Below are 25,927 nucleotides of genomic sequence, written 5' to 3'. Positions count from 1 at the left end.
TTATTTTGTCATGATTAATTTTTTTTATAAACTGTTAATCCATCATAGTGATTTTGTTGTGTTTTTGCTTATAATCAAGCATTAACTCGATTATAGGTAGTTTTGTTAAAAAAATAATCCTTGCAATATATTGCAATACATATCGCAATATATGCTTCCGCATCGCAATATATCGCAATATGAAAATTCTCTGCAATACCCACCCCTAGTTTTGATACTGGTCATTGTCGCTGATTGTCAAGAAGCCACGGACTGCATGCTTGACGAAACGGCCAACTTGTGAGGCTTGTGAATGCATAATGAGAAAGTGCTCCAATGTAACATGTGTTATATTTAGGATTACACTTTCTGAGCAAAGAAGATATTGTAGTACATTTTGGGGTGACGTTGCAGGAGAGAAAAATTGGTAGTCAGATTTTTTTGGCATCGGCAACACACATGCAACTACGTATGGTGAGGTAGTGTGTCACGGCACTCAGTCGTCAGGACATTTAGTCATTTCGATTCCCATCAGCTTAAGTATGAGGGAAGCAAATTACTAGAGACACCGGTCGTACAACTGAATACTTGTTGCCTCGAGAAGGATACACAATCACGTCACCGAGGTATATAGCCAGAGCTATGATGTCACCGGCGCCATGAGCCGACGTTTACTTCATTTATGTAGATATACAAGTAAAAGTTACATAGTAGTATATACTGAACAAAAAACAACTTCACATGTGTTTCTTTTATTCCCAAACATGCCCATATAGAACGCCATGTGTTGCTAGGGGATACATCTGGTTTCTGAACGTACACTAACAGGCTACATGAGTTGAATACTCCCCAGGGAGTTGGGTTGGTTAACACAATGCTAGAAAAAAAAGACATCCGTTGATCAAGGGAACGCTCCAGGGCCTTGAACATGTACTAGTTGCGTGGATATGTGTGCTATATAAATATTTTATAATAATCGATCAACTTGCTGGACGCAACACTAGGCGTGACGTTCACAAAAGAGCGTGCTGTATGCACCCCGCGTGGTTCATCACAGTAGACAAGGGCGGATGCGTCAGATTGGTATTCGTCCATATCAACTGCATTGTGCGACCCATGTTCAATATAATTCATTTCTCCAAATGTGAAGTTACCTCTTCTGTTCAGTAATATATGAACAACACAGGACCATGCTGTTTGTATTTGATTGCAACACCGAATAGTCGATCAAATATTTGATTGCAACACCGAGTAGTCGATCAAATATTTGATTGCAACACCGAGTAGTCGATCAAATTCTCAAGAAGTTAAAACGTTTTGTAATCCTTTGAGGTTTAAACTGTAAACAATAAACTGATATTTGGTTAAATGGTTCGTGTACTAACGCTTTTTGTTTACTAGATATACTAATGTATTATCAGGTGCTAAGTCCATGTACTCACGCTATTTGTCTACTAGATGTACTGATGTATTATCAGGTGCTAAGTCAATGTACTAACGCCATTTGTCTACTAGATGTACTGATGTATTATCAGGTGTTAAGTCCATGTACTAACGCCATTGTCTACTAGATGTACTGATGTATTATCATGTGTTATGTCCATGTACTAACGCTATTTGTCTACTAGATGTACTGATGTATTATCAGGTGCTAAGTCAGTGTACTAACGCCATTGTCTACTAGATGTACTAGTGTATTATTAGGTGTTATGTGCATTTACTAACGCTATTTGTCTTCTAAATGTACTGATGTATTATCAGTTGTTAAGTCCATGTACTAACGCTATTTGTCTACTATTGGTGTACTAGAGATACAATACGACGATTAGTTGCGCTATTGGTCGGATACTTCATGTCGAAATGCGTAGTACATTGCAGTGATAATTCTTAACACACGCTCTCATAACGATTCAAAAGACACCTAAGAATGAACAAGCAGATTTATGCAAATAGCCTCCTCCTGACGAGCAAAGGAACACGGATGTAAGCGATACGCCACTCTTCCTTGTCAAACTGATCTCATCGCGTCAAACATGACATTACATGCCATAAACAACTTGTCTCGCAGGTTTTTAAACTTTTCAAAATAAACGTAGCTGTTCTTTCAATGTGTACGGCGACACATAGACGGCAACACGTGATCCAGAATTTGAGTCTGTGTGAGACGGGTGTCTGAGGTTTGATAATGCATTCCATTAACTACCAAGGCCAATTCAATTTCTTTATTCAGCATAAAGGCGAACGGTCAATATGACACAAATTAGTCATGAATCGATATACGAGAACCAACATTGAAGGACTAATATATTGACGTCTACTTCCGGGTTGTACATTACGCGCCCCTCTCATTGGTTGAAATGGGAGAGAATTGTGCACTGTTGCCAAGAAGGTCGATTTAAGTTAATTAAAGGTCGAAATGAGTAGTTTTAATGACCGGGTTTCATTTATAACGATGCCAATAAATCATTTATGTATTTGTACCCCCGTAGAGTATATGTGATCTTTAACGGCTGGGGTGCTTGGCACTGGTGACGTCAAGGATACAACGTTGTACCGTTTCAAGTTTGCTGGGTCGTGATCTGTGTCATCGATAGCCAAGCCTTCTAACATTTAGCTGTGCCTTACTGTGTGCATTAGACGTATCGGACGTTATGGTCGGGGTTCGAATCCCACGTTAATATACTCTTAAAAAAACCCAAATATTCACATAGGACAAATTTGAATTTTAGGAAAATATTTGACACAAACCAATCCATGCTGAATCCTCACGTCTGTAGTGAATCGCTAAAACGGTCCCAACATGAAATGCACGTGCATCATGAAATTGTGTATCACCCTGAGCTGAAGCATATGACTGTAGGCTTTAAAAAACCAAATCAATGGTACTCCACCTGCTTTGCTTTAAGCCACTAGGACAAGAGGATGAAAAGACTGACAGACACAACGCCCTCGGCCGTTTACAAGGACGGACATCGAAGCATGATGTGGCAAGGCACTACAGCGTGTCCAGGCAGACCATCTCAAACAATGCTGGGAGTGTTAATGACAGACCCAGGTCAGGTCGACCTGGAGTTACCACCGCCGCCCAGGATGGTTACATCCGGTTGAGACATTTTCGTTCAAACACCACGGCCGCATCATCCACAACAATCCAAATCCCTGGACTGCTCCGAATCTCCGACCAGACAGTGCGCAAAAGGCTATGGAAAACCAGACTTTTTGCCAGAAGACCAGTTCAATGTCACGTCGTTCCCTACATCAACGTGATCTTTGGAGCACATGTTTGACATGCCTTCTTCCAGCAAAACAATGTTCAGTTTTACATTGGCCTTCTCGATCACTGGATTTGTTCCCCACTGAACATCCATGCGGTACTCTTGATCGCCGCTTGCACCAGCGTAATCCGCCATCTCAGACACTACAAGAACTGCACACAGCACTTCAGCAAGTGTATCAAAACATTCCCCAAGACAGCATTCGGCATCTCCTTTCTTCTATGGGTCACCGCTGCCGAGCTGTTATCGATGCTCATGGTGGTCACACCAGATACTGACATTTTACTCTGACCAATTGGTTTTAATAACCCTCTGTGGTTTTACCGAACACTTTCTGGATAATCATGTTTTGGAACTTTGTAAAGAGGTGTTTCAGTGTAACTGAGCAATGATGTCAGTTATAGTTTATACTAAACTCTAAAAGAGCATGTCAAGTTTCTTTTGTGAAGAGTATATTTCAAGGTACACCAGGACTTATTTTCGAGAATGTCATCAAAGTCGTAACGTCTGCATCCCTGTCGTATGTCCTTTTCATTATGTTGACATATAGCTGAAACTTTGTCCAAACACACGTCTTCACACATTCAATTACATGTGTACATTCAATCCCGTTGTGATTCCGTGACCCTCAGAATTGGTCTTCAGCAACCCATCCTTATCGTAGGAGGCGACTTACGGATCAGTGTCGCTACTTGGTTGACACACGTCATCGTATCCCAATTGTGTAGATCGATGCTCATGATGTTGATCACTGCATTGTCTGATCCAGAGCAAATTATTTACAGACCGACGCTAAATAGCTGGAATGTTGACGAGCGCGGCGTTAAACAACAACCAAATCAAAAAACAAAACAAACCTTTCAATCAGCTAATATATACATAACAGTCATATAACAGTATCTTTGTCCAAACACACGTCTCAACACGCTCAATGACATCTATACATTTAATCCCGCAGCTGTCATTCCGTGACCCTTCGTGACAATGTGTGACCCTTCGTGACAATGTGTGACCCTTCGTGACAATGTGTGACCCAGCTGACTGTATCATGGTACAGGTCTGTGTAATAGTTCACCAAAGGACATCATGATTTCGAAATCAACTGACCGATTTGTTTTGACTTGATGACAATATCACCGTTTACAATAAAACGTAAACTGACGTAAGAAAGAATGGACCCCCCTGGAAATAAATTTTGGAAAGTTTGTTGCCCTCCCAAAAAATAATAACAAACAAACAAACAAAAAACCAAAAACAAAACAACAACAACAAAACAGAAACAAACAACAAAAGCCAAAAATAAGCAAACAAAACAACAAAAAACAAAACAAACCCAACAAATAAGCAGAAACAAGCCAAAATACAAACAAAAAACTAACAAACAGAAAACATAACATAAATAAAAAAACAACTAAAACAACTAAACCAACAACAGCAACAAAAAAACAAATAAAAACAACAACCATGCACACAAACAAAACACACACAAAAAAAACAAACAAGAAATAAAAACAAACAAATAACAAAGGCAGTACATGTTATTTACATGATGCAGGGGTAAGCTTGCTTTTTGCTTTTTGAAGACCTATTCTACCCCGGATCTTCATGGGTCTCTAACAATATAAAGGTGGGGGACACCACATATAGGCCTCACACATTGTACCAATGGGGAGAATCTTCGGCCTGACGAGCGAACGCTTTGACCGCTAGGCTACCCCACCGCCCCTTTGAGTCAGGGAGTCGAATGGCGTATTTTGTGACGTTTCTGTAAATTCTCCCCACCGCTCCAGATATTCTTGGGATACACAATACGAGTATAATAAAGCGACACCCTTTCCATATCCATAAGAAATCTCTGCTAAAAGCACTCACTAGATTGCAGGAATCTGAACTGCAAGTGCTTATGAATCATCAGCAATTGCTCTCGAAAGGTGACCCTATCCTGCCACACGGCGCAACCGTCACAAACACATGCAAAGTCTAGTCAATTGTTCACATGAAAAACTCGGGAACGTCTGGTACAAGTCAAAAAGGGGCATTGCATCGGTGATATTGTTGGTCACAGGTACGCAAATTTTCAAGTGTCCTCCACATGTCTACCATTAAACGTTTTAAAAACTTTATTAAGGCCTTAAGTGTTGTAACCTTGATCGAACAACTTCTAAACACAAAGTCGTATGATGCTCTTTGAAATCGTAGGGAAAAGAGCTTGTTCCGATATACAATAAAAGGCTGGAGCTAATGGGTTATTACACATGGCGGGAGAGCTGACTCTTGAGAAGTAGATATTTTTGTCAGTTTTCAACTCGCTTTGTCAGTAACCGACACCAAGGAAACAAACAAACACCGTGACTCACGCTGTTTTAGTACGAGTTACCTTGTCCCACAATATTCTAGAGATTTTGAGTGGGTTATTTGATCTTCACCATGACGCTACCGAGGGTGACAGGTGCGTTGCAGTAGATTGATACCCGGATTTGGGAGGCGATACCATGGGGTACACGCCCATGTAAGGAGGAGTGACACTGGTGTGGTCGTGATATATAACGTGACATTTTGATGCAACACCACACTTACCAAGAGACAGGTAGCAGGCAACTTCGTCAAACAACTGCAACTTCGGGCACGACAGACTCTTCTCGATAGGTAGGTGTTAACACATTCTACATTGTGTTGCATAAAAAATTATTTTTCTAAAATGATCTCAAGCTAGTGTAGTATATATTGTCAAAATATAGTTATACTGTCCTTCGATGACGAGTTTCAAGAAAGTATAACTATATTCGTTAACAACCATCTTCGTCAAATAACTGCGGCTATGGGGACAACAGACTCTTCTCAATAAGTAGGCGTTAACATATGTTGTATAGGGGACAAATCAGGATGTAATAAATGCTATCAGACATCTAAAATGTAACAAATCCCCAGGCGGTGATGGTATTCCCGCAGAGTTTTCTGAACATATAATAGTCAAAGTGTTTATTGTATTTAAGGCCTCCGACCCACATACAAGGAGAATACATGGTATACATATATAAATACTCACAATAATACAAGGAGAATACATGGTATACATATATAAATACTCACAATAATACAAGGAGAATACATGATATACATATATAAATACTCACAATAATACAAGGAGAATACATGATATACATATATAAATACTCACAATAATACAAGGAGAATACATGATATACATATATAAATACTCACAATAATACAAGGATGAAAGGAATAAAGTTAATCAATGCTTAACAGTTCATTTCTTAAAGATAACGCATGTGTTACATATAAGGCAAGTTGGAGAATAACGTTTTCATTATTTGAGGATAAAATTGACACAAAAGCAGCTTCGGGATATTTTGACTGATATTGCATTGGTATATGTTTGGTTCTTAGATCAACATAAAATGGACAGGAAAATGTAAAATGGATTTCATTTTCAATCGCTGAATGACATAAAGGACATAATCTTAAACATTTCTCTATTGACAATCTTCTACCCTTATTTACGAATAGGTCTGAAAGACCAAGTCGATACTGAATAAATTTGCGCCTGAGATTTTTGAATGTTAGCACAGATAAGTATTTTTTTTCTGGTTGAATGAGACTCTTGAAGGACCTATATAGATCATAACGTGAACTTGTTTCTAATGTGAAATGCCATTCTTGATGATACATGTTGATTGATTGTTCTCGAAATTGGTTAAGAAATAGGGCAACATTGCCAACTGTTTGATTTAACCAGACAAACCCAAAACCGTGAGAAAATAAAAGGTTTCTTAGATGTGACGCCCATGTTGTTTTACCAATGTTATCTAGATTGAGAAGCATATTATAAGCTAATTTTGGAATTCGTCGTTCGTGCATTCCGAAAATCTTAAACCAATACATTAAGCATCTTATTTTTGAGTTGATAAAAAGAGGGTATCTACCACACTCGCCATATATCATGCAGTTTGGCGTTGATTTACCAACCGATAAATTTTTTTTACAAGCAATTTCTCAATACAATCATGTTTTTGGAACCCCCAAATTTCTGAGGCATATAGGATTATGGGTTGAATTTGAGAATCAAACAAGTTAAAGTATATACTATGGGTTAAAACGCCTAAGTTCTGGGATACAGTCATGAGGCTGATTAATGCTTTCTTGGCTCTTGATGTCAAATCAGTAACACTTTTCTTGAAATTCATTGTATGGGTAAACAGTACACCCAGATAAGTATAGTGATTAGCAATAGTAATCAACTTTCCATTTAGGGACCATTTCTCATTTTTTGCGACAGGGCCTCATCTTCTAAAAATGACAACATTTGTTTTGTCAAAATTAACTGACAGTTTCCAATCATGTGTATAACGTTCTAGGATGTTAAGTTGATTTTGTAGTCCAACTATAGTATCTGATACTAGGATAACATCGTCGGCAAATAGCAAAATCAATATTTCAGTCATGTCGGGAAACATTTGTATTCCATGTTTACCGCAATTTGTAATTTCAAAATACAATTCACTTATAAAGAAAGAGAACAAAATTGGACTTAAAATACAGCCTTGTCGAAGTCCAACTGGGCAAATCAAAATAGTCGGTGGTATCATACCCACAACGTCCACGTGATTTTATTTTGGAATACATAGATTTTAGAATATTATACATTTTGCCTTTAAAACCAGCCTTTCGTAAACATAACCATAATTTATGCCGATCAACATAATCAAACGCCTTTTTAAAGTCAACAAAAGCCACATACAATTTATGTTTACGGCGCGTTAAGCATTTTTGGATAATTGCGTATAAGGTGAATATATGGTCACAACTAGAATAGTTTTTTCTGAAGCCCGCCTGAGCCTCTGGAATTAGATCATGCAGCTTAGACCATTTTGTAATTCTTGTATTCAATATTGATGTAAATATTTTTCCAAGGATGCTCATTAAGGAGATTCCTCAATAATTATCTGGATTATCAAAACAGCCTTTCTTGTGTATTGGAATTATAATTGAGCACGCCCAGCTTTTTGGAAATATACAACTTTCGAATATGGTATTATAACATTTTTGGAGAAAAGGTAAAAGCTCTGTCGTCGAACATTTTATCATTTCAATTATAATTTGATCAGGACCTGGCGATTTACCATTCTTTAAGTTAGATATAGCTTCCTTTATTTCGATTTCTGAAATGGGGGTGTCTAAAATATGCATATCTAAATCATTATCGGGGTCAGGCAAATCGTCCATAAAATCATGCTGTGTATCAATGTCATTAAAAACTGATTCATTCGAGAAAACATTCTTGAAATGAGTAAGCCATTCTGTTTTTGAAATGTTTGATCTTGGACTTGACGTTTCTCGAAATGTCCGAAGCAATTTCCAAAATTTAGAAGTAGAGTGTATGGAGTCAGTAATTTTTGCACCTTTTGTATAGAAATATCAGTCTTATATTTTCTGTAGCAAGCTTTATACTTGTTTCTCATTTTGCAAAAATGTTTTCTGTTATGGTCTGTTCGTCTACGCCGAAAAACCCTCAAGGTTTTACGGGCGTCTCTCCTGGCAGCTTTACATTCCTTACTTAATTGTATTTTACTTGGGTGCTGAGATGACCTGAGTTGTTTCTTCATACAATCTGCTGAGTCTAATAACACATGAACAAGATCATCAATAGCTCCATTAACATCAAAATCAAGTTTCTCGAGGAGATGTTCATAGCAAGGAGTTATCAGTTTCTTTAGGTTACTCAAAAATGTTGTTGAAAATGAATCGTTCCAAAAAAGTTTTTCTTTGACATTGTTGACTGAATCATTGACATTAGAGTTGACATTACTGAACTGACAAGTCATTTCCAAAGGAAATGATCAGAATCTACTCCATCTCCAACACTAAACATGTTTATAAATTGGAAAAAAATCTGGTGAACAAATAAAATAATCATTCACACTAGACCCTTGTTGGCCACAATATGTAAATTCACCACTAATATCACCGTATACTCTACCATTCACTATATACAACTGGAGTGCATAACACCCATCTAATAGCATTTGACCAAAGCTGTTAACAACAGTGTCATCAATAGGATAATGTTCTTCATCAATAAAATGCATGTTATTGTTTGTGTTATCATCATCATCAACTGTGACAGGTACATTGTTCAACTCACCTGTACGTGCATTCATATCTCCACACAAAACGTTATATGAATATGATAGGTCTTGTAAATTGTCTAAAAAGAATTGTTCATTGTACATTTGGAAGTTTTGTTCTTATAATACGTTGAACCTGTTGGTGGGATATAAGTGCAAAATAGATTGACATCTTTGTTAGTGGAAAACAATTGTTTTGACAGTTGTAACCAAATAAAATTATCTACGTCACATGTCATTTGTTTGTACATCTTTCTAAAACGTTCATGAATACATATACACACGCCACCTGAAAGACGTCCATATTTAGACAATTTGATTGCAGGGCTATAAAATATATCATAACCATCTAACCAATGAATATTTAACATATCCTGGACAAATGTCTCCATGAGACTTTTTGCAACTTCGTGAGATAATTGGAGAATATCGGTGGATTTAAGACAGACCATTCGACTGTGGACAGTATCTTATTCTCCAGACAATCATTTAGAAGTATTTAACACATAAGAATGGGAAAATACTAGGCACAGAAAGAAACTGTGCATACACAAATTTAAAATCTAAATTTATCAAACCTGTATAGACACATAAGGATTCAAACTCAGAGATTAGTGACATGTATCCAACATGCATGCACGTGCCAAGTTCCGTGACGTCAGTGGGTTCGTCCTTGAGACGTGCAATACGTTTTTGCACGTGCATTCCGGGAAAGAGAAACAGAGCAAATGAATGCCACACAATACTGTCACTTTGGAAAGCTCAACCCCTGTTTAAAAAATTAAACGGCTATTGAAACGCATAGCATGCCAAGGCTCACGTCTGCACAACGTCTTGAGGCCATTGGGATGGTCCGTGGGGGAATGTCTCAACGACAAGTGGCTGCACATTTCCACTGCCACCGGAACACCATTTCTGCACTGGTGAGACGCTACCAGAACACAAATGACATCATCGATCGGCCACGTTCTGGACGTCCACGTGTAACAACGCCAAGTAAAGACATATGGATAAGGGTGACCAATCTTCGCCACAGGTTGGAGACTGCAGTGATGACTGCCCGAACCATCCCAGGACATCGCCGTATCCACCCCAATACAGTTCGATAACGTTACGTCATCGCGGGATCAAACCACGACGTCCCGCCATATGGCCTATCCTGACACAACGTCATCGACAAGCTCGCCGAATGTGGTGCCGAAATCATGTCCGCAGACCCTTGTTTTGGTGGAGAAATGTTGTTTTTTACAGATGAGTCCAGGTTTAACATTTCCCATAGTGATGGACGTCAACGTGCCTATAGACGCGTGGAGAACGTTATGCACAGGCCTGTGTCTTGGAGAGGAATCGCTTTGGTGGTGGTTCCGTGATGATTTGGGGTGGAATAACAGCACGCCAAAGAACTCCTTTGGTGATTGTTCAGGGCAACTTAACTGGTGTGGGCTACAGGGATCAGATTCTTCGACCTGTGGCACTTCCTTTTCTGCAACGTCATGGCCCTGGGTTAACATTCCAACAGGACAATGCCCGCCCTCATACGGCAAGGGTTGCTATGGATTTCTTGCAACACCACAACGTTGACTTACTGTCCTGGCCTGCAAATTCACCGGATCTCTCCCCGATAGAGCATGTTTGGGACGAGATGGATCAACGTCTACGCCGTCTTCCTCATCCGCCAGATAACGTCCTTGACCTTGCAACAGAACTTGAGAGAATCTGGCGTGACATCCCACAAGCCTTCCTTGCACGTTTGATAGGCTCTATGCGTCGTCGTTGCACTGCTATTCTCAATGCCGATGGTGGACATACCCGTTATTGAGCTTGTGATATGGTCGTTTGACCCCTGTCCCGCTTGTGGACTCGTGAATGTGATTGACTTTTCAATTGAAATTCTCCCGACTTGTTATGGTCTCATGATCCCTCCATGAAAGTTTATATGTACCCTTGACATTGTTATCGTACTTATCAACTGGGATACTATTTTGACAATGCACAGTTTCTTTATGTGGCTAGTATATATTGCATTCATAGATTTTCGCAAGGCCTTTGACATGGTGAATAGGTTTGAATTACTGTATGTTCTTTTGCAAAATGGGATCCATGGAAATTTTTCAAGTTGATTAAAAATATGTATACATGTACTAATGTCAAGGCCACTGTAACCTATGAGTATGGTAAGAAATTAACTGAATATTTTGATAGCGCCTGTGGGGTTCGGCAAGGCTGTGTCCTTAGTCCGGTATTATTTTCTTTATATATTAATGAGCTTGTATTGACCTTAGAAAATAAGTTTGATGATGGTATATTTATCTCCGAAAATATGTTGAATATTATTGCTCTGTTATTTGCAGATGATTTGGTTTTGATAGCTGATACTGTTGTTAGATTACAGCGCCGCCTTGACGCCCTACATATGTATTCCCATAAATGGGGCATGGATATTCATACTGATAAAAGTAAAATTATTGTTTTTAAAATGGGTGGACCCTTGTCCAAACACGAAAAATGGTTCTATAATGGCATTCGAATGGAAACTGTCAATATTTATAAATATCTAGGACTTATGATAACTCCCAAATTGATTTGGACTAGGGCATGTAAATCATTATCTGATCAAGCTAATAAGGCACTGTGGCCGATCAAGTCATTTATAAGACGATATGATATGTCACTCTCAGAAGGATTTATATTTTTGATAAAAAGATTTTACCAATTCTAACATATGGTGCTGAGATATGGGGTTTTAAAAAGACAGAAAGTATTGAAATTGTCCGTCGAAAATTTTGCAAATTTTTACTTCAGATTAGTTACAGATCATCTAATGCTGTTGCATATGGGGATGTGGGAGGGCACCCTTAAGCAATGTTTATTATGTCAAATGTATTAAATACTGGCTAAGATTATTAAGAATGCATCACAGTAGATATCCATATCAATGTTATCAATTTTTAATATCTGAAATTGAATTCAGGAAACGTCCCACATGGGCTCGGCATGTCAGTGATTTGTTATTTTATCTTGGCTTTGGTACTGCTTGGATTTCACAAGATGTCGGTGATACAAAAATGTTTCTATATATGTTTACTGAAAGAATTAACAACTGCAAAAGTGGCATTTGTCCCTAGATGTTCCTTCGCTGTCTTTCTATAAGTCCCATAAATCTCTGTTGACCTGTGAAAAATATTTATCATTGAACATACGTAATAAGTGCAAGCGTCTGTTCACATTATTTCGATCAGGGTGTAATGCACTAGGTATCAAATATATTAGAAGAGGTACTGCCTCCTGCAATGATGATATTGTGTAATGTAAACACTGTAAAAGTATTGAGGATGAAATCCATATTGTCTATATTTGTAAACGCTATGAGGATATGCGTCGGCGTTACATTCCGAAAACGGTCCATGGATATTATTATTCACTCCGCAGCATATGTACATCATCCGACAATAACATCATAAATAATTTTGTCCAGTTCTTAGAACATGTTGATTCTGCTCCTGTTAGCGTTGTTGTATGAAAATGGTAACTAAAATCACTATTGTACCACCTTGTACGATGGGTCGTATGGCCTTTATACAAAATAAACCCTTCTTCTTCTTAAATACATTCTTTATTGTGTTGTGGTATAGTATTTTGATATTTTGAAATGATCTGAAGCTAGCGTAGTATATTTTATCATAATATAGTTGTTTTTCTGTCCTTCGATGAAGGGTTTCAAGAAAGTATAACTATATTCGTTGACAGCCAACTTCGTCGAATAACTACAACTGCGGGCACTACAGACTCTTCTCAATAGGTAGGTAGGTGTTAACACAAACTTGTGTATCTGGATTGTGTCACTTGCTCACCTACTCCAATGTTTCAGTATAGGGCCTGTAAATCTCACTAGGCGCTACTTCCGGTACTAAGCTGGTTCCTGGCTCCCTTTGCGAGCGCGAATTTGCGATATGCGGGACGGGGCCCAGCTTACTTCCGATACCAGATTTCCGGTGACAAGCGTATATTGGAGAACCAGTTCTGGTTCCAAATTGCGCGACCACCAAATACTCTACTAGACCGGACCAAGTGTACAACTATGCCTGGCTGTCACAGCTGTTGACAGTCGTAATAGTTGACTAATTTGGGGAATGTTAGATCGGGAATTTGTTATTCCTGCAAGGATTATCGGTTCCTTATTGTCAACTGACAATCATGCGACCATTCGAAAAGGTATGAAACGTCGTTTGTCACCAGAAGTACTAAGGTTTTGCGAAGTGCCGTAACCTACTTTCGGGCCCTATACAAGCATTAATAATGGTCGCCAGTATGTTGGCTTAATTGTGGTTGATGGCGATCGATAGCCCAATTCTATACTGTGTTGAATAATAATTTAGCATTTTAAAACGTATTAAATATTTTTTGTCATATTATAGTTTTCTATAAAGAAGAACTATAAAAGAAGAACTGTGACTTTCTGTCGTCATGACTTTCTGTCGTCAGGACATGGCTGAAATGTTGCCAATGTGACGGAAAAACTCAGTCACTCAGCCGAACAGCAGTCTCATACAGAAATACATACAATTTGCATCTGGCACAGATTTATAACGTGCGGCTTCTTGAAAATCCCGAGTTGTTCTATCAATTTCTAATAACTGTAGAGTCACTGGCTTGTCTTTGACTATTTGAAAGAAATGCTTTTAAATTGTTTTCAGCCCACATTCGACAAGATTGGGGTGGTCTTACTGCACTGACCCTCGAAGGTTTATGTACACTTGTACGATATGGATTGTTTTCGTCTCACATTCATCAGACATACTATGAATTTAGAGAAACATCACTGGATACGTCATTCGACTCACGGACGCAAACACGTTTTGTTTTCAGTCTCACCATGAATGTGAACAGAGGGAACTGGTTCGCGGTGATTGTCCTCGCTCTCGGTGTTCATGCAGTGTCTGGCCAGAGTAAGACTGAGATAAACATTCAGTACATCACCTCATCAATTTCAATATAATAATTTGCACGGTGTTGTCTGGCCCAGACTTGATTACAGACAATACCGTCATAAGAGGAAGTTTACTTTACGTGGCGTTAAGCCAGCTAAGAAATATTACAGAAGTCGATTTTCGAATCAGGTGCTTTTCAAATTCATTTATTTGGGTCGCATTGCCTGTGACTTGTGATTGTGTATTAAAATCCGAAAACTTTGGAGGCTTGGGCTCAGTAAAAGTCCAAACAAGCTTATGTTTGGTCATTTGTCCCTTGTTGATGCGTTTATTCATCTGGAAGCTGCATGTTACCATATGATTTTACCAAATTTGAGTATTCGAAGGCATAACGGGAAAATAATAAACAATGTCGATTTGGCCACTTAAAACTTATAAAACGTTTAAAATGAAAATTGAACTAATGTTTGGAAACCCTTTTGAACACATACTTCTGTTTCAGACTGCGCGCACCTGTTGGATGTCGTAGCCGTTGTAGATGGCTCTGACAGCATCTTAGATGACGAATTTATCCTTCTGAAGGATTCCCTTATTCAGTTGACAAACTGGCTGAACCTTGGAGAGGAAGGTCAAATGTTTGGTGCCGTGGTGTACAGTTCGTCTGTATCTGACGTAGCACACCTCAGCACCAACCGGTCCCAGCTGCAGACCCAGATAAACCAGTTTGAACACCCCCAGGAAGGAACAAACACGCACCTTGGAATCGCCAAAATGACCGAGATTATGAGGAATGAGAGTCGTCCTGGCGTTCCCAAAGTAGGCATCGTCATCACCGACGGACGGTCACGTTATCCCGAGAGAACTGCTCAGGAAGCTACAGCTGCTAAGGCGATCGGCATTGAGATGTTTGCAATTGGAATCGGTTCAAGTATCAGAATATCAGAACTGAGAGACATTGCCTCATCTAACGCCAATGTCAAGAATATCAGCTCTTTTAGTGAACTCAACAATATTACCCTCAGTCTGGTACAGAAGGTCTGCAAAGGTAGAAACAAAACATAATGGAGAATAATAAAAAATAAGGGAAATAAATAAAACGTAAGGGAGGAATGAAACATAAGAGAGAGAATAAAACAAAAGGGAGGGAATAAAACATAAGGGAGGAATGAAACATAAGGGAGAGAATAAAACATAAGGGAGGAATGAAACATAAGAGAGAGAATAAAACATAAGAGAGGAATGAAACATAAGGGAGAGAATAAACATACGGGAGGAATGAAACATAAGGGAAATAAATAAAACGTAAGGGAGAAGTGAAACATAAGAGAGAGAATAAAACATAAGGGAGGGAATAAAACATAAGGGAAATAAATAAAACATAAGGGAGGAATGAAACATAAGAGATAGAATAAAACATAAGGGAAAAAATAAAACTTAAGGGAGGAATGAAACATAAGAGAGAGAATAAAACATAAGGGAGGGAATGAAACATAAGGGATGAATAATACATAAGGGAGAGAATAAAACATAAGGGAAATAAAGAAAACATAAGGGAGGAAATAAAACATATGGGAGGAATGAGAATAAAACATAAAACATAAAAACATAAGAGGGAATACAATGTAAAGTAGATAAATGTAAATGTATTTATTAAGTGTATATATCTACTCCGTTATCATCTGATGAAATTCTCTCCCGACCATTTCTAAATGTCGTTCAAGTTGTTTTTTTTAAATATTGATTATTTACATGCCACTGTCATGTTGCCTGGAACCCGTGAAGATCTGGTTTAGAATTGGTCTTGAACAACCCATGCTGTCGTGAGGCGCGATTTACTGGATCGGGAGTTTAGACACATAAATAAAAGAAATAAAACAAAAGGGAGTGAATAGAACGAAGGGGACATAATAAAACGCTAGGGACATTATGAAAAATAGAAGTAGGAATAAAACATAAAGGGAGGTAATAAAACATAGGGGAGAGAATAAAACATAAGAGGATACTGTCCATGTTTCAAGGAACAGTATTACATTGTTTTGTATATATTTTCAATAAACGTAATGCAAAATGTTCCAATATCTATGTTACGGTCATGAGACATGGCAATTGTCTGCCCTCTCGAGAAGATGAAACACGATTTTTCAAAAATGTCCTTATAGCCACACATCTTTAGTTAGAACCGGTAATCTCACGGTACTAAAGTTGACACTTCTTTATAAATTCTCAAATAGGTGCCGCTCTATAAGTAAGCGAGTTATTGTAGCAATTAACATGAAAATCGAAGCCAAACATTCATCAAACATTTTGTATATCTAAATTAAACCAAAGATGATGAACTTTTGTGTCAATCTAAATTTAGGTTCGCCTTCATATCCACCTTTAATCTTTCGCCTGCCTTTACATATGTCATATCTTGTATATCGGTTATTAGAAATAATACTTGACGTACTGATTTTGAAATATCCTTCCCTCTATTAATTATGAGAGTCAGCCTTCAGGACATTTCTGTATTTCATCGATTCACTCATATAAATGTCACCAGTTTCAGCAAAGAATCGAGATTGATAGTCTTTGGCGTTGAGGTTTTGTGTTGAACCATGTCAATCTGATATTGAGCTTACTCTTAAATTAGAAATGTACATTTGCCTTCTTCAAATTTAAAAAAAGAAGCTAGTGAAAAAAACGAAAAGTATATTTTTTCAGAAAAGAGCTATGGGAATTGATAGAGACCATGGCTGAAACTAAATTAAACCTTTAACTCTTGTACTCTTTGGAATATAAACATATATTCATCAATCTGGACTAGTGGATTAAAATGTCACACATCTTTTTCTAAATGCATATATGGATTTGAACATATTTGTGTTTATGCTTCCTTGATATCTGTATCATCTGTTCTTATGGCAACAGTTGACGGAAACTGGACCGAGTAGACGGACACTACCGGTGTGTGTTCTGTATCCTGTGGAGGAGGCTCTAGAACCATCTACAGAACCAGGACCTGCACCAACCCAGCACCCAGCAACGGCGGACGGGACTGTGAAGGATCACCTTCAGATCGATACACAGAGGTTTGCAACACCAATGGCTGCCCAGGTTTGTCATAGTCGTATATCTAAAACATTTGCTGTTGGCAGTATAAAACTTGGAAAGTTAATACTGAAAAATAACCCCCCCAAAGATATCATCCATAGATGTAAAAACGTAGAAAAGGTGTTTGTTAGAGATACCTACACATTATATACAGGTACAAATAATTACATGCACATATACATTCTGACTTAGCTGTTCTTTTTACACAAAGTTGACGGAAACTGGACTGAATGGACGGTTACTGAGGGAGTGTGTTCAGCATCTTGTGAAGGAGGCTCCAGAACCATCTCCAGGAGCAGGACCTGCACCAACCCTTCTCCTACCAACGGTGGAGAGACCTGTGTAGGATCACCTACAGATCGATACACAGAGATTTGCAACACCAATCGATGTCCAGGTACGTTTAGCCAGATGCTAAAGTGTTAACGCCGTAGATGCTAGTCTTTGAGAAACAATATTCCAGGTACACTAGCATATGTCTATATGACAGACAATATGTACTTGTAGTACGTGTAAAATAACACACCACAAAATAATACAAATCGCTACAAAGGTATTACAGAAACAGTACAAAAGAGAAATCTCAGTACAAATTCAGAGGCAATATGATACCAAAAAAAAGAAATGATTTTATAAGAAGGTAATATTCACCTCATTGCAACAATGGTGAAGTTTCCAAAATAGGCCCAGGCTGAGTGTCAAGGGTCAGTATAATCTCCACACAATTGTGATCTTGTAACTTGAGATATAATATGAGATGATAGGCAAGGGTTGGCTCTCCTTATACCCCAAAGAAAGAAGACTTCGAACATTCTCCAACTGCCTGAGTCACTATAAAGGAAAGGCCCATAGGGCTGTTGTGCGTGTAGTACCTTCCAGAACTCTGTCTCAGTATACACAAGTCTAAATATATCACACCGCCGTCCACTATTATACAATTTCATAGTCTCTGCCACTCAAAAATATGTCCCAAACGTCATTATATTTTACACAAAACGAAGTAATGAACATAAATATGCATCTTTGTTTGACAGTTCAGCTGAATTCATCATGGTGTTTCTCAACAGCTAACAGATTACACAAGTTTGATCATGTCTAGTTCGCTTATCATCGATTATTTCTAGTTGATGGGGGCTGGTCAAACTGGATCATTACCACAAGCGACTGTTCAGCATCTTGTGGAGGTGGATCTAGACGTGTCACAAGTACTAGAACCTGCACCAGTCCTGCTCCAAGAGACGGCGGTGCTGACTGTGTAGGCTCCTCCACAGACACATACGCAGAAACCTGCAACACAGAAGGATGCAATGGTAAAATCTTAGTCTATTCCCAACTTGGAGGCATAGACATACATGCATAGACTAAAATGTCACTTATTTCAGATTTTTACAAGACTCGTTCTGTTATGGAGGCAAAATTGTTTGTGAATTACAGGTTAACGTGATACCATCACTTTGCGGCCACGAGTTGGGTGAGGGGGTTCGATCAGTACCTGGTGCACTGCCGTTCATCCCAAAAGAAGTAAAAACATTATTTGTATTGTTTTAGATCCATGCAGTGGTTGCTGGTATGTCAACGGTATTGGGTACATACCTGACCCCAGCGACTGCTCCCGGTTTATTCAGTGCCAAGAACCCAGACCCGGCAATACTGCTATTTTCCATAGAATGCAATGTAGTCCTGGACTGTACTGGAACCAACAGCATCTGGTGTGTGATTGGCCAGCCAACGTCATCTGCACAGTGGAAGCTGAAGGTAGGGGGTTGCTCTCTACCCTCATAGTATAACAGTGAGTGAGTGAGTGAGTTTGGTTTTACGCCGCTTTCAGCAATATTCCAGTAATATCACGGTTGTGGACACCAGAACTTGGCTTCACACATTGTACCCATGTGGGGAATCGAACCCGTGTCTTCGGCGTGACAAGCGAACTTGTAACCACTAGGTTACCCCACCGCCCCATAGTATAACAAGGTACGCCGACTCAATATGTTTCTTCAAGTACCTCAGTGTCTGTTAGGATGATACGTACCAAATACAAGAATATTAGTAATATAATATATATCATTATGATTTATTATGAGTTGTTTATTCGACATTACCATGGGTTAAAGTTTAGGACCTGGGAATTTGGTAACTGTAAAGTACAGTAATCGTACTTTAGTTCTACCGGATGATGGGGCCAGAACAAGCCCTGAAACGTTGTACCAAACAATAAAATGAAGGTGAAACCCAGAAAAGTCTCTATGTTCATCAAATAGCATCTTCTAAAATGCCAACCAAACACCGTCACAAACAGCATGTCAATTGTTCACTTGACACAACACTGGGGTATATGGTTCAAAGTAAGGAATTGCGTGGGCCATAATATTGGACATGTACAAAGGCTTTTTGTTTCGCAAACCAAAGAAGTATTTCTTTCCATCACAGAGGAAGCATTTGCTCCATCGACTGCAGCACCATCAACAGCTGCTCCGCTGACATCCCTTCCCTCGTCGTTGTGCGACGGCTCCAAGAAGGCAAAGCCAGGAAATACAGCTCAGTATCAGGAACTGATACATGGAAACTGGATCACCAGATTCTGTGCTCCAGGAACTGTGTACTCTAACACAAGTTGTAGCTGCATCATCTGTCAGAATGAAGCGTCCCCAGGTATGTCTGCATCGCTTCTCATTGGGGTCATTTGCTACTTTCATACACATAGACAAACATGGTACTGCAAGTCTTACAGTAAATACATAATTTACTTAAAGGCACAATTTCACACATTTTCGACAAAACTTTGGCCTATATCATATATATATATATTGGGATATATGCACTCAACTTAGCTTCCTGTTGGTGCAATTTAAGACCTTTTATCCCTTACGACTTGCCTGAAATCGATAATTGAAACATCGAGGCTGACAGCTTCCAAACAAAAAATACTTGCCATGGAATGTAAACAATTGCTCCTCACATCGAAAACTGTCGCACGCGTTGTTGTCGATGTTGCCGATCTGGTTTCAGTCACAAGTTGTGCGTAGGATATTCGTGAAGAGAGCTCCAAGGGACATAACTCTGTTGGGTTCGCTTGAAATAATGTTCAGCCGATACGGGGAACGAGATTCGATTTAATGCAACGTTCCACTAATTCATTCGAACTTTAAAATTTAATATTGTAATATAAATGCGTATTTTTAAAAATAAATTATATGGTAGCTTTCCTGAGGGCTGATAGTTAGTATAATTGAGAGAAATGCATAGTTATTTTTGTGGTGTGACATTGTGCCTTTAACGTGATATCCTCACAACTGTAATTATATTAACGAAAGATGATACACGATGATCAAGTTATGGAAGTTTTGTCTGATGTGGATGCAAAACAAAACGAAATGAATTTCATTTTAGTTTGCCAGGCGGAGGTTTACCTTCCTTTCAACAGTGACGTGAACGACCATTCGACTAACCACCACTATGTACAAAACACTGGCGTTGTAACTACCAACAGTGGCCACGGCGTCTTCAGCAACAACACCCAACTCCGGATCCAACGGTTCTCCAACATGCATTTCGGGAAGACTCTGATCATCTCATTTTCGTTCAAACGCACTCAGGCTACAAGCAGAGCTCAGGCTATCGTCACCAACGATGACTGCGGGCATGGTGTCAGCATCTACATCACCACTCAGCGGTCAACCGTGCAGTTTCGTGTTGTCAATAGCAACAACGTTACGCATACTTTAAATGTATCGTACACAGTGAGTATTAAAAACGTTTATCATACACTCCATCATATCGTGTTCATGAAGGAATGATACCTGCACCCTGCCCTAATGTTGTGAATATTTGGCCAAGGTCTATAGCCTGGCATCCTACGCATTTGTTTGTGGTCGTTGCTAGCGTATCTTGGGTTGTTGTGAGGAATGGGGGGACCTAGGTGGGGCTGGGGTTGAAGTTGCCCATGGCGTCTCAGTCCGAATTCGATTTGTCAAGGGTCACCTGTGAAGCACACTTCTAGTTTCCTGGCCTTACTGCAACATTTGGTGCATGTCCAATGTCACCTGAGAAGCTGTAATGTAGATGAGTGGCTACTCCTGCCATAACATGCCTATATATCTCATTGAAAGTCGTTAGTCACTGTGAACCCCGTAAACAAAATGGACTATCGATATAGCCAATGGGTAGTTACGAATTGATAGTATCCGTTTCGAATTGTGTTTTCATACTGAAGTCGTCGTCTTGGTAGCTGCGTGTTTTTCATGTCTTAGTCATCCTTGCCGTTATCCTTATCCTTTGTGGGGGGTACGTTTCAGGCCACCACGTCCTTGAATGAGGTGAAGCTGATCGTCAAGGATGGACTGATGAAGGTTGAAGTCAATAACCGCAGATTACAGAGGACATTTGATGGTACGAACATTTGGAGTGGATCGTCCTTCAGAATAATACCTTTATCAAAATACTCTCTAACATAGTATGAGGCACATCGCTGAACCTCTTTCTACTAACATGTGCTCTGAATGTAAACATGGGACCCCTGATCACCATTGTTAACTGCTGCGGTGTTTACAATATGTTTACTGATATTAACATTCCTCACAACTGAGTAAGTGAGTTAAAATTGTACATCACATCGGCAATATTACAGCCATATAGCGATCATGACAATTGAACATTGTGCAGTACCCTCGTGGTATTACCAACTCCCCCGAGAAATATACAACATAATAGGCGCTCACATGTGAAAAGATACTCATTTGAAGCATTAATTCTATTTTGTACAAAGGTAAACGTCTCAATAAGGTAATTCTTTCCGTGAAGTGCCCATTCTTAATCTAGCCGTTGTCAGTTAGGTCTAGGATCAACAGGAACCGTCTATCTGATTGTTCGTGAAAAACATCGATTACATAGAAAAATATTATTTATCATTTCTTGAATATTTTGCAGGTAACAACGGGAAAAGCCAGTGTGCACTGCAGGTCGGGTACGGTGATGGCATGGACTTCTTCCACGGCGTCCTGGAAGAAGTATGTCGTTTACCTGTTCCTCATTATACATTTGTAGTGATCTCTTCAGGTGTAAGATTTAATATATGATATTTAGCTTTTATTTGCTTAGCCAAAACATAAATCGATGTTATCGGCGTGAGCTGACGTATTAGAATTAACGCTTCTCAAAAGATCACTTAGATCGACCGTGTATTATGGGAGAAAATACAAAGTGACACTATCTGATGAACCAAACAAACGAGGACGAACATTAATAATAATAATAGCCATCTTAAACGCGCCTTTTCAACAAATTGTACATGCTCAAAACACATTATTACCCCGGATAGCCAAGCTGCCTGTTAGGCGCTAGAAGGTTATTAGTCACATGACTTGTCCCACCGGGTACCCACTTTCTACTGGTGAACAGAGGCAGTTTTGAACAAACTCGCTTGCCTAAGGTGGGACCACATGATCCACATGTGCTTCGTTGTGGGGCAGGACACAAGTCCTAGAAACTCTCAGGAGTCAAGCTGCCAAACACAGTCACCTATTCAAGGACTGTCCGAGCTCAACGTTGTTTAATTTTAACTGATTTGTGACCTGAGCTCTATGCACATGACCACACGCCAAGTAGTGCATCTTGCTTTTATGTTTCAGTTCAAAGTATACATCTGCGATCCAGAGAGCCTGTAGTTGAACATAGTGTTTCATCAAGACCAACCAAGAAGTCAAAATGCCGTTTTTAATATCAACTCGCAGTATTAAACAGTATGGCGCATTGTTTTGTTTCTGTCATATTTGGTATGAATATAGCTTGAAGAACCCATTGTAGCTTTACGAGATACATACAACGTTATGTCCTTTAAGAGTATAATTATACTTATTTTAAAAACAAAAAATCGCTTTCCGTTTCAAGTTAGCCCGAGCAGTATGTTTTCGATAGGACAAGACACTGTGAGACAAGACACTGTAGCTCGCCCTGAACTGAAAGTTCAAGAGAGCATGACAGTCTGAATGTATGGTGTATACCAGTCTTTTGAAATCCCTTCAAACACCAATGTGTAGATCTTTAATGAGTCGAATTTCCGGTTGTTTCGAAGTAAAAGTTTGATCTCTACTTAATTCTTCTTTGGTCATAATTTACGGCTGTATTGAACTTCGTATAACTCGAAACATTTACAGGTTTACAGTCAATCGCCAATGTGTGGATCTTTAATGTGCCTGTCTCAAAATACAAGCTTTGTCCCTGCTTGTTTAATGTTTTAGTTATCATTTTGCAGTTTTGTCGAAGCTCGGATAACTCGAAGCAATCATCGACACAATGGTGTTTGACTGTATTTGAACCATGCATGACTGTACACATTTAAATTTGCTGAAGAAAGGACATATGTGTTGCTGAAGGGTTTCGAGAATATTGCCGTAATTTAACTTCCGTGAAGTGAGTGAGTGAGTGAGTTAATATTTAACGTCACATCGGCAATATTTCAGCCATATTGTGATGAGAAATGTTTTATATAAATAATAAATTAAAGTTGCTAAAGAATCAGTCAGCGAAGGACTGTAAAATAACTAGAGTATCACAGATGGAGTCTAAAACTAGCATGAACATGTAAAAATATTTTATTTGCGAAGACAATGCAATCTAAAAACGGGCCATAGATCGCCAACAACTGAAGGTAGATCACCATACTAGGAACCATGGGGACTTACATTACTTTTGCAACCTGCATGGGCCCTAGTTGGATTTATACCATCCCTTCAGCCATTGACGACAGAAGAGAAATCTAGCCATAAATTAAAAACACACTTATTCTACGATTAAAAAGCAGGTACACTTAGATTGACTAAATGTTTTGGGACTTACGTACCCTCTCAGGAGGACAATAATTTTACAATACTTCAACCCCCTTTGAGTATACAGCCACTAACAATCTCAGTTGCTAATCTAAACTACCAATAATAAAATATATATCTATTTACAAATCACTCAACAAATCTAATTTTTTTTTTAAATGTAATAATTAAATGAGAACTGACATTATTAAAAAGATCCTTCAGAGTTTTGGATTTGAAATAGTTATCCCTTGTGAAGGAATATTCAATGCAGTCAAGCAAGACATGCTTGACTGTGATCCTTTCATCACAAGGGATACAAAACGGAGGATCTTCGCCTTTCAATAAATATTCATGAGTATATCTGGTATGGCCAATGCGACATCGTCGCATAATGACCTCTTAAAATCTGGACTGACAACCCAAGTAGGTGTAACCAATGTAGGGTTTTATTGCATGTAATTTATTAATACCTACTTGGGTGTCCCACTTCTTTTGCATTAGATCGCGGATGTATGTTCTAATGCTGGCTTTATAATCAGAGTATGGGATAAGAAGTGGTGTCACAGATGTATTGAGGGCTGCCTAGCAGCAATTTCAGCCACCGTGTTCCCAGAAATGCCAACGTGGCTGGGTAACCAACAAAAGACGATGTCGCATTGGCCAGTAGCATGTTCATTGTACAATTCAATAATTTCTAATAAAAGTGGATGTTTGCAAGAAAGATTTTTAATAGCCTGAAGACACGAAAGAGAATCTGAAAAGATGATATAGTGTTTATATTTACGGTGTTTATTAATATATTTAAGAGCTGTTAAGATAGCGTTTGCTTCTGCTGTAAATATAGAGCTGTTATCCGGTATTCTAGAAGATATTGTTCGGGATCCAATAACAGCGGCACATGCCACTGCGCCACCATCCTTGGACCCATCTGTAAACAAGGATTTGTATGTATTATATTTATTTCTTAATTGACTAAATTCTTGTTTATACTGTAATTCATTTGTTTCTGATTTTTTAAATGTAGTTAATGTTAGGTCAACTTGTGGCCTAACCAATTGCCAAGGCGTAGAAGAAAGAAAACGGGAAGGAGCTATATGTTCTAGCTCAATGCCAGCAGCAGAAAGGAAAGGTTTCACTCTGATACCAAGAGGCGGAACAAGAGAAGGCTTCTTGTTATAGAGATCTTCATAGAGTGGATTAAAGACACAGTTATATGCAGGGTTTAACTCATAGTTTTGTAAAATATTTATAAAGTTAATTTGATACGGCGTTGTGTAAGAGATGGCTCATCAGCCTCGACGTAGAGATTGTCAACAGGAGAAGTTCGAAAGGACCCAAGACAAAGTCTCAGACCTTGGTGGTGGACAGAATCAAGTAGGTGTAGACTGCTTTTGCAGGCTCCACCATATACGATGGAGCCATAATCAAGTGACGAGCGGACCAATGAGCGATATAGGTGGAGGAGGGTAGTTTGATCCCTTCCCCACTTTGAGTTGGAAACAACTTTCAACAAGTCAAGTGCCTTCAGGCATTTAGTTTTAAGGGATTTAATATGCGGAAGAAAGGTTAAATGGGAGTCAAAAATTAAACCCAAGAGCTTGGTTTCCTTCACAACTTTGATGGGTGTGCCATTTAAAGATAGTTCAGGGTCTTTATGCGGTTTGTATTTACGGCAGAAATGAATACAGTTTTGGATTTAGAAA

The 25,927-nt window shown here is 38.9% G+C and overlaps 3 protein-coding genes across 4 annotated transcripts in view; 2 read left to right on the top strand and 1 right to left on the bottom strand.

The window, feature by feature from the left end:
• Positions 1-23,166, top strand: part of LOC124257218 — a 56,794-nt gene extending 33,628 nt beyond the window's left edge. Inside the window, exons 7-10 of the mRNA XM_046691233.1 lie at positions 20,809-21,158; positions 21,714-21,807; positions 22,345-22,424; positions 23,046-23,166. Coding sequence (XP_046547189.1) covers positions 20,809-21,158; positions 21,714-21,807; positions 22,345-22,424; positions 23,046-23,081 — 560 coding nt within the window. The 3' untranslated portion in view covers positions 23,082-23,166. The remainder of the gene's footprint in view (positions 1-20,808; positions 21,159-21,713; positions 21,808-22,344; positions 22,425-23,045) is intronic.
• The window catches only part of LOC124257222 (adhesive plaque matrix protein 2-like), a 136,972-nt gene that overhangs the window by 91,766 nt on the left and 19,279 nt on the right, over positions 1-25,927 (bottom strand). The window lies entirely within an intron of this gene.
• Positions 5,805-17,301, top strand: LOC124257223 (cartilage matrix protein-like). Of its 2 annotated transcripts, XM_046691244.1 has the most exons (5): positions 5,805-5,900; positions 13,148-13,199; positions 14,267-14,346; positions 14,831-15,373; positions 17,239-17,301. In XM_046691244.1, the coding sequence occupies exons 3-5, from the start codon at positions 14,274-14,276 to the stop codon at positions 17,259-17,261; spliced, it is 639 nt and encodes a 212-aa protein (XP_046547200.1). In that variant the 5' UTR covers positions 5,805-5,900; positions 13,148-13,199; positions 14,267-14,273; the 3' UTR covers positions 17,262-17,301. The 2 variants fall into 2 exon arrangements, with proteins under 2 accessions (XP_046547200.1, XP_046547202.1); XM_046691246.1 differs by lacking the exon at positions 13,148-13,199 and having other exon boundaries at positions 5,812-5,900.

This window comes from Haliotis rubra, unplaced genomic scaffold (genome assembly GCF_003918875.1).
Source record: "Haliotis rubra isolate DU_JTF1 unplaced genomic scaffold, ASM391887v1 Scf652, whole genome shotgun sequence".
In the NCBI taxonomy this organism is placed as follows: Eukaryota; Metazoa; Mollusca; class Gastropoda; order Lepetellida; family Haliotidae; genus Haliotis; species Haliotis rubra.
The sequence above is the reverse complement of the archived record's forward strand: the minus strand, read 5'-3'. Positions and strand labels throughout refer to the sequence as shown.